The following is a 9,803-nucleotide window of genomic DNA, read 5'->3' on the forward strand; positions in this document are numbered from 1 at the left end:
TCAAATGATCCTTTCACAGGAGTCGCCTAAGACCATCAGAAAACACAGATATTTACATTACGATTCATAACAGTAGCAAAATTACAGTTATGAAGTAGTAATGAAATAATTTTATGGTTGGAGGTTACCACAACATGAGGAACTGTATTAAAGGATCACAGCATTAGGAAGGTTGAGAACCACTGAAGTATAGGGAGAATGTACATAGATGACATAAAAACACTGAGCTTATCTGTACAAGGAACTTGAGCTTGATTTTGGTATCTTCCAGGGTTCTAGAACTCATCACCATGGATACTGAAGGACAATTGTAGCACTACAACTGCTGTGGAGATGGAGCTAGGGTGAGCATTGAGCAAAGATGGCCAGAAACAGGGCATCATGGAACAGCTTTTCTGTTACCAAGTCCCTGTGACACAGCATGCTAGACAACAGTTCATCGACCAACCATCCTGGTTGACCAAGATCAAGGGGTTTCCCAGCATGTAGAATTGTTAGCACTAGAATTATTCACCCTACCTAGGCAGGTGAATAACCTGGCAAACATACACACACACACACACACACACACACACACACACACACACACACACACACACACACACACACAAATAGACTCAGAAAGATAAGATACATGGCAAGCTACAGACAGCTAGACTGGCCAGGAGTCAGCCATGCCATGCACAGCCACAGCCACAGCAGAGGATTCACCAGTCTTACCAATCTTCTCAAGAAGCTCAGAGTCAAAGCTGGGTAACAAATTGGAAGAGCCTTGGCTTCCCCAGCAAGGAGACATTCCATGTGGGTGAACAGTCCCTGAGGATACGACAGGAGGGATGCAACACTGGCCCAGAGGCATACTCAGACACTCTGTCTTTGAAGTGCTTCAACTTGGCTACATGGCTAGGGTCAAATCTTAAGGTGCTTTGGATCCTGAAACCTCTGGCTTGTGTCATGCCACCCCTCTCCTTCCCCAACTTGTTTTCTGCAAGTTTCTCTCCCTTCGAAGCTTATTTTATACATTGGAAACTAAGTGAACTGAACGGGGATCTCCTGTTTATTCTCATTCTTTGGGGAAGACATGGAATAGAAATCATTTACTTCATCTGTCTGGAGAAGCTAAAGTTGAGAAAGGGTTGATACCTCATCCGAGGCTTCACCCTGAGTGGGGACAGAGAGATGCCCGCCTGTGTGGCTCTGCTGAGGGGATCGTGCTATGCGTTTTCCTCATGTGATGTTCAGTCTATCCATCTTGTAAGTGGCCACCATGATAAAACTTACCTGTCATATCCATATGTCCTCAGGGATGCTCACAGTATTTGTATGGGCAGACTGGCATCATCCATCATGAGAGATGAAGCAAGCAAAACACTAGTTGGTTGTGGAAAACAGTCACTAGAGTGTGCAAAGACCTCTGGGCTCATGCCTGGAAAGTGCCTTTGGCTCATACTGAGTACAGTGCAGACAGAAGCCAGAGAGCCTTCTCACCCTATCTTCTCCCCGTCTCCCCACCTCCCCATCTGCTCTGATCTTTTTTGCCCATTATCTGAGGGAACTTACATCCTTCAGAAATCTAGTAGAGAATCTGCAAGGCAAACACAGCACTGACTGGTATTGAACTGGTATATAAGCAACTGTTACAGTATCATTTCAAAATCTACAGGTGTCAACAGACTCTTGTCCATACAGGGAAAGGGTAGTGGGCGTAAGAGAGATAACAAAGGTAGGGGATTCAAGAGTTTAGAATTCATTATGAACACATACAAGCCAGGCAGTGATGACACACACCTTTAATCCCAGCACTCAGGAGCCAGAGGCAGACAGATCTCTGTTGAGTTCTAGGCCAGCCTGGTCTACAGAGTGAGTTCCAGGGCAGCCAAGACTACACAGAGAAATCCTGTTTCAAAAAAAAACCAAAAATGAAACGAAACCCACATATGAACAAAGAACAACTGTAATTAATTTTTAAATCCCTTCTTTTCTCACCAGGAAAAGCAGGGCAGAAAGCATGGGAGGAGGCAAGCCCTGCCCTACCACAGTAGGTGTGGACTCGATTCTTGGGTATTCGGGGCCTTCAGGTTGTCCAGCTGTCACATCAGAGAACAAGGAAGGCATCCTCTTCCAGGGTCACAGGACCTCTGACTGCAAATCCACTTGAGCCACACTTCTCAGCCACATCGCCTTGCTGATCCCAGCAATGCCCAGTCCAATGAGCAGTGATGTCATATTGTTTGGGTTGTTGGGATCATTCCTGAACCATGAAACAGTTAAGAAATATCCTGCCCCACTGGCTGCCAGGCTCATAAAGGTGGACCCACGTGTACTTCCTTCTTGTTCCAAGACGAACCAGCTCATGCATTTGCTCACACCCAGAGGGAGAGACAGCACAGGACTGCCACCTCCCATGCAAATCACCCCCAGGAGCGCAGCTGGGCTCCTCCCGCTGCTCCTGGGCAATGCTCCTGGGCAGACCTTGCACAAGATGCCATCTAGGGCGCTGTGTATTTTTCCTCATTGTGGCTCTTTTGGCCGACGCTGTGGGCCTGATCCTTTTGCTGCTGGGGATCTTTGCCACACTAAACTACTGGGACTTCTTGGTCTACACAGGGGCTCTGATCCTGGCCCTGAGCCTACTGTTCTGGCTTGCCTGGTATTCCATCAATATCGAGGTGCCTCTTGAGAAGCTGGACTGTTAGTGTGGCCATGGACAGGAGAGATGCAGGTGGTATATGCAGCTGTGAACTTGGGGCCACCTGGACATGAAGCCTCCTCCCCCCACTGAACGCCCCACTGGGACCAGGTAAGTGTGCACAAGACCTGCCTAGCAAGGTAGTGAGGAAGGCTTAGACAGGCAGGGACAGACCAGGACTGCATGGGCAGGTGGGTGGATGACTGATCCTCAGATGAGGATTCTATAAATCTAGGCTCAGGGTAGTGCTGTGGTGGACGAGCTAGGACAATGTAGAATGGATGCCTTCTCTTCAGGGACCATTTTCTCTAAGTTCCTTCTTCCTCTAGTAGGCCACAATGATTTCACTTCAGAAACACACACACACACATACACACACACACACACACACACACACACACACACACACACACACGCACGCACACACGCACACACGAGAATTATCCCTCCAGTATAGAACATGGGAGAAAAGAACCCATCTCGATTCTCCACCGTACAGAGGGGTGAGGGGGTGGTTCTAGCATGAAGAAAGTATGGAAAGTTCCTTAGTAGCTGCTAATGGCCTTGCATGCCTGGAGGGGTGTGAGCTGGGCTGTGTGGGAGCAAGCAGAGCAGAACCATCCAGAATGGTCTTTCTCTCTTGCTTCCTTCCTGCAGCTGACAGGTGGGACAGAGCCTGCTTTCCCTCAGAAGTGTCCCTGCCCTGCTCCTCACCAAGACTAGTAATACATCCAACACATGTGCCCAGACCAGCCTCAGAGGTCCTGAAGTCTAGACACTGGCTTTGAATTTTCATTGGCCGAGTCATAGGTCACAGCCAGGCAAGTGGCTCAGTTGACTGCATGGAACATAAGAACTATCTGTAAGATTTTGATGCAGGGGTGAAGCCGAAAGAACACTTGGCTTGATCTCACAAGCCAGAGTTAGATGGCAGCTCTTCCCAGGGAGCTGAAATGGGAGCATTGGTCAGTTTGATCTCATCCCCTCCTCCCCAGGTGGGCTGGGACCTGCGGGTGGGTGCAGCTTGACACTCCCTTTTGATTAGGAGGTAAGGGAGCAAAGGTTATTGCTGAGATGGAGGAAGGGAATAAGGATTCTATCTGTTATTGGAGACTACATTTGGCCCCAGAGCTGTGGGAATAGAGTAGTGTGTTGAGTATAAGGTAGATGAGGAGAGAAATGAGACACCAGGAATCCACGGGACCCACCCCGGGCTTCCATGCCCCTTAGCTGGGTGACCTTGAATAGAGTGCATCACATGCTGAGCCTCTGCATTTTTAACCTTAGAAATGAGGATACTGTTCTCTGCTCTCACTGATTAGGCCAGAAGTGGTAAGGCAGGAATGGCTTTTTGCAAATGATTGGGCTCACATGAATGCTAAATGTTGTTGTTAAACATGTAGCCTGGGTGAGTAAGCTCACGTGGAATCCAAACTTGGAATTTGTGGTTGTCCTACAGAGTTGGCCATGCTAAGAATCAGTTCGTACTTAATATCATGAGGCTCCAAAGCAAGGAAGGCTCCAATTTGCCTACTGTACCATGGGAATGAGTCAGGCACTAGGGTAAGGAACCAGAGATGCCATAAGGACCAGGTCCGGGAGTTCCCTGCCAGGAGAGAGACACAGACATTAGCCGCACGGTCATACTAACAGTGCAGTAACAAAGTGAGCTGAGGACTAGGAAGGAAGGGAGTATCCAAGAGGGAAACCAACCTGGAAGGTGGAGTCACGGGCTTCCCAGAGGTGGTAGCAGGCTGAGCACTCAGGAAAGGGGAGTTGGATTAGAAAGTCTTCCAAGAGAGGGAATGGATTGGGCACAGTTCTAAAAGAAGCAAGAAGAAAGAAGGGTGAGGAGTAAGGACTGAGGAGGTGGGAGCTTGCAGCAGGCAAAGGCCTAGTCTGGCACAGACTCCAAGGGCCTTCTTAAGCATGTTGGGCGTTCCTTTAGTCAAAATAAGGTATCATTGGATTTTTTTTTATAAGCATGGATTTGTCTTGACTTGGCTGAATTTGACTCCAAAAGGTCACCCTAGCCACAGCCCACAGGTGATAAGAATTGGTATCAGAGTTTTGACATATCCAACATTAGGCTCCTTGTCCTGTATCCATCAGAAGCTCAATAGTCCCAGGCCGGTGAGATGTCTCAGTAGGGAAAGGCACCTTCTGCTAACTCTGATGACCTGAGTTCAACCCCAGAGACCCACATGGAAGAAGGGGAATACTGACCCTTGTAAGTGGTCCTCTGACCTCTACATCTGCACTGAAGCATGCTTTCATACATGCTAACACACACACACACACACACACACACACATGCTCTCGCACACATGCGCACGCACACACATACAATAATGTAGTTTCAAATTTATTTTTTTTAATAATTATTTATTGTATTTTGTGTGCATTGGTGTTTTGCCTGCATGTGTGTGTGAGGGTGTCAGATCTTGGAGTTACAGATAGTTGTTAGCTGCATGTGGGTGCTGGGAATTGAACCCAGGTTCTCTGGAAGAGAAGTTAGTGCTCTCAAACACCGAGCTATCTCTCCAGCCCCTCAAATTTATTTTTAAAAATTTAGTTCAATAGCCAGGACAGGATCGAAGTCCTACACCTTCTGCCTTGAATCCCGTTTTGTTCCTTTCTATCTGTGTGACCTAGGAAAGTTACCTCCCTTCTCCACAGCTGTCTCCAAGTCTGTAAAGCGGAGACAGGAGATAGAATAATTAGTAATGACCTCGACCTCGAAGGATGTTGCTGACAGTGGTTAAGCAAGGCAAAGGGCACTCAATCGAGCCTCTGCTGCCGTGCTGATAGCTGGCACAGGATGGTGGATGGTGGGGGAACCTTCCTTTCAGGTAGACCTTCTGAAAGATTGACCAGTTCTACCTATGTGGTACTGGGGCAGGAACCAGGACCTCGTGCATATTAGGCAAGTGTTCTACCATTAAGCAACATCCCCAGCACCATCAATTCTTAAGGCAGTGCACGGTATTAAGAGGGCGTTTTGTTTTGTCTAGTTGTGTTTGGTTTGGGTGGCAATGGGAGTGGATGCCGACAGATTTTCTACTCAGGCTCAGCTGGACTTTCAGATGTGAGGGCTGCCCAGTGTCTTCTCCATGGAGCACCAGTCATTCCAACAGCACTTTCACTTTTCCAGTCTTCAACCTCTGTGTGGGGGAGGGCTTCAGAGTCACCAAGTCACCATCAGTCTTTCTCTCCATCCCTGCAATGGAGTGGTCCAGAGTAACAGCGTAGCGTCACTGCCCCAGAAGCTGCTCACTCACTGTGGGGCTACAAGCTCTTCTGTGACCTTGGACAAGTCGTTGTCCTTTCCTTTGCAATGAATCTTTGATCAAGCAGTGCAAGTCAAAGATCTCTAGAGGGGGCCGGAGTATAAGGTGGAGTGAGAGGACAGGAAGCCAGAGTCCCAGTCCACACACAGTCTACTCATCCAGCTTTTCAGTAGTTTCACCACTGAATTTGCATATAAGTAGTGTTTTCCCTGAACATTTCCTCTGGTGCCCAGCACTGTCTCTACAAGATAATTGCTGTCAATTCCCTTGCATTCTGCAACCTTTGGCCTTAGTATAATCACTAACTTCATTTATGATTTACGGCAATTGTAACTGGTTTAGCCAGTTCTCAGCTATTGGAGTGGGGTCAGGGAAATAGAAACAGACTCCTGAGTCAGAGGCTGATGCCACATCATCTTCCACATCCTTTGGAGACTGTTCGAGATGAGGATGATAGGACCTGCTCTGCCCTGCCCCAGGGCAAAGGAGATCACATTCCTGGACTGCTGCAGGACAGAGCTGTGGCCTGGCTGCTCCGCCAGCCCTTAGCCTGCAGTGTGCCAGTTCTCCAGAGGCAAGAGGGCAGTTGGTGCTAAACCTCAAAGGCTGCCCAGAACGTTTCAAAATAACTGGCTGGTTTTTATAGACCAACTGTGTACAAAGCGAGACCTTCTTGCTTTGATTTTATCTCTGGGCCACTGTGTTTCCAGGCTGTTTGATCCCCCCCTCTTTTTTTAAAAAACTTCTTGGGCACGTCCCATAAAGATAAGTCCCCAGGAAAAGTCAGGTGAAGACTCTTGTCTATTTGCAAATAGGATCTAAGATAACTCCCACCCCCAAATACACACACACACACACACACACACACACACACACACACACACACACATACACACACACTCCCTGACCTCTATATTGTCTTCCAACACATATCCTACAACTTAGCAATACATCAAACACACATGCACACAGATTGCCTCCTTCACCATATTGACACATGAATATACTACACACAGAGAGATACATCCCTTCCCCATTATACACAGATATTCAGTGTGCATACTAGCATAACTCCCTCATAGACACCTCAACCTAATCACACGCCATCCCATGGCTTCCCTCACACTTGCACACACCCACCGTGAAACTATCACCCACGGAAATAAGCACACTCACTACTCTGCTATCCTAACAGAAGGGGCCTGCCCTGCTCTCCTGCCAGGAGAGGCCATGGCAAAGGCTCAGAAAGTATCACCATTCCTAGAACAAGAGAGGTCAGAGGAAGCCATATTTGATTAAAATAATGCTTTTTTCCTCTCAAGCATGGAGAATTTGAAATGCAAATGGGGCGTATGAGCAAAACTACCCAGCTGGGGTTGAGAGTTCATATCACTTAACTCAGAAAAGAGATCAGACATGGAGCTGGGAGGCAAAGTTGAAGACATGACTGTTGATGAGATTGTAGAGGGAGAAGGGGCTGGGGGGAGGGTAAGGGGGAGACTACAGAGACTGGGGGGAAAAGGAGGCATGAAGAGGAACACTAAGACTCTAGGTCAGACCCCAAGGTGCTGCAGTTATTTCATTTTGCCATGCTTTGAGAAAAGTATCGTGGGACGACTCCTCTTCCTCTTCATTGTCATCATTGGTCCCCTTTCACAGATAAAGATGACAGAGAACATAGTGATTGACCCACTTGAGCGATGCGATAGAGCCAGGAAGTGACAGAGCTAAACTATGAAACCCTGTGCATCTGCATTAGTTCATCTTCTTTCTACATGACTGGGCATTGGCAAATCCAGCCTCTGGCCAAATCTGGCCTGTCTCTTATTGGCTCTCAGCTAGTTCTTTGACTTCTGTTATTACCCCTGGCTGCTTTAGGGAGTAGTAGAAGGACTGAATAGTTCAAGCAGAGACCAGAAAGACTAAAAAGCCCAAACTATTGACTACATGGCCCTTTATGCAAAGGTATGGCAAAGCCTCTGGCCAAGGCACCGATGCTTCCCATGGGAGGCAAGGTCAGAGCTGTGGGCCATGCTTGCACTTAGAGGATGGGATGAGGGATACAGTTTGGGGGACCCCAGTGGAAGTTCCCAGTAATAATAAGGGAGCATCATGACGAAGGTGACAAAGAGCACATAGGAATACATGACAGCCAGCATGAGGTACTGGCCGTGGTATGTTTCAGAGCCATTGAGAATGTTGAAGCCTCAGGAAAGGTGATGAGTCTCAGCAATGAGCCTTTATCTGTAAACAGCTGGGAAAGATCAGATGAGGGCTGCTTGTGGAGTGGCTGTTGAGATGCACAAGGCCTGGGTGCAGAGCGGTCTTCAAGGTGTTTGGTGATGGAATTAAGGAGGCAGGACAATGGCCTGACGGCATAGGATTCCTTTATTGGGGGGGGGGGTGGAAACAGGAAACTGAATGAGATAGTGAATGGAGGCCAGAAAAGGGCTTTGAGAGTGCTAAACAAAGATGGACGCCTGGGAATGGGGGAGGGAGTAAATCAAATGCCCAGGACAAAGCATTAGCTTTGCCTTGAAGGAGTTAATATTTGACGGGCACCTTGCGTGGAAGCAGCTGAATCAATCGTTATTTTCATTGCTTCCAAGGCAGAATAAAGGACTCAAATCTCCATTTGGTAGGTGGAAGAAATCCGAGTCTCAGATGTATTTCAAGTAGTCCAAGAAAAAAATGGTGGGTGTTGAGGGACTCAGGTACTGGGACTCAGACCCAAGTCTGGCCACGGAGTCTTGTCTGACCCATGTTTGTCTACTTTTGTCCAGCCCAGGTCTGTCTAACACAGAAGAACCAAATCAAGTAGGGCTCTCTTTGCAGCACATCCCTGAGTGCATCCATCCGGGAGGGACCCAGACACTGCAATGATGAAGCTTTCATATCACCCACAGGGACAGCCACAAACGACTGTGACCACTACCAGGGCTCTACCGGGAACCTAGACACCCTGAGCCAAACCCCTGAGACAGCTGCCACCATTCCGGAAGTTTGTGAGGGACCGAGAAGCCAGGAAGTTCCACCAGCAAGGCTTTTAAAGGGACCACTCTACTACAGGCTTCGATACCAAGGAAGCCTCTGGCCAAAGTTCTTCCAAAGAACTGCCCATGGGACTCAAGCACAGACACCCAACTGGCATCTCCCATGAACATGCATCATGAAGTGCTGCTGCCATGTCCTTCTGATGGTCCCTAGACTCTGAGCCCCTGCCTCCTCTTCATCCTGTCACTCAGGGGACACAGAAGCAGATTCCAACATGGAGATGGAAACGTGAATGCACAGCTAAAGTGCATGCAAGGGGACTTTCCTTACTGACGAACATACTGGCACTGTTCACATAGGCCTAGGTGCAGAGCCAGGCCATGGGGCTGCTCACACTGAGCTTCAGGTAGACCGAAACCTTCAGGCATTTTTTATTTTAACAAGCACTCTAGGCCTCTGCTGTGCTGTCTGTGTGTTGTTTGTGACTTCAAGAAGAAGACTGCATTTCTAGCCTAAATTACATGTAGTCCAATACAGCCTGACTCCAGTATCTACTGGAGACCACCATTCCTGGGCTGATAGGAGAGGTGTGCTCTGTTTTGTAACCCAGGCTGACCTGCTCCACTAATTTATATTTCCCATGGTCTGATTTTGCACTTTGTATTTATATTATGCCCTAAATGTACATGTTTCCTTTAAGCTGTCTCATAGCTTTTATGGTATGGGGCAGTTGCCTAAATAAAGAAATGGCTATGTGGTTATGTGACATGATGTGATTCTGAGTCTGCATGATGACAGATCATTCTCATACCCTTGGCTTCAGAGCACTG

General features: G+C 47.9%; 1 protein-coding gene across 1 annotated transcript; it reads left to right on the plus strand.

Moving 5' to 3' along the window:
* Positions 1-281: 281 nt before the first annotated feature.
* On the plus strand, positions 282-8,938 carry Tmem238l (transmembrane protein 238 like). Its single transcript, XM_059270928.1, has 3 exons — positions 282-344; positions 1,990-2,800; positions 8,763-8,938. The coding sequence occupies exon 2, from the start codon at positions 2,457-2,459 to the stop codon at positions 2,694-2,696; it is 240 nt and encodes a 79-aa protein (XP_059126911.1). The 5' UTR covers positions 282-344; positions 1,990-2,456; the 3' UTR covers positions 2,697-2,800; positions 8,763-8,938.
* The last annotated feature ends 865 nt before the right edge of the window (positions 8,939-9,803 follow it).

The sequence above is a fragment of the Peromyscus eremicus genome, chromosome 8a, assembly GCF_949786415.1.
Source record: "Peromyscus eremicus chromosome 8a, PerEre_H2_v1, whole genome shotgun sequence".
Classification (NCBI taxonomy): Eukaryota; Metazoa; Chordata; class Mammalia; order Rodentia; family Cricetidae; genus Peromyscus; species Peromyscus eremicus.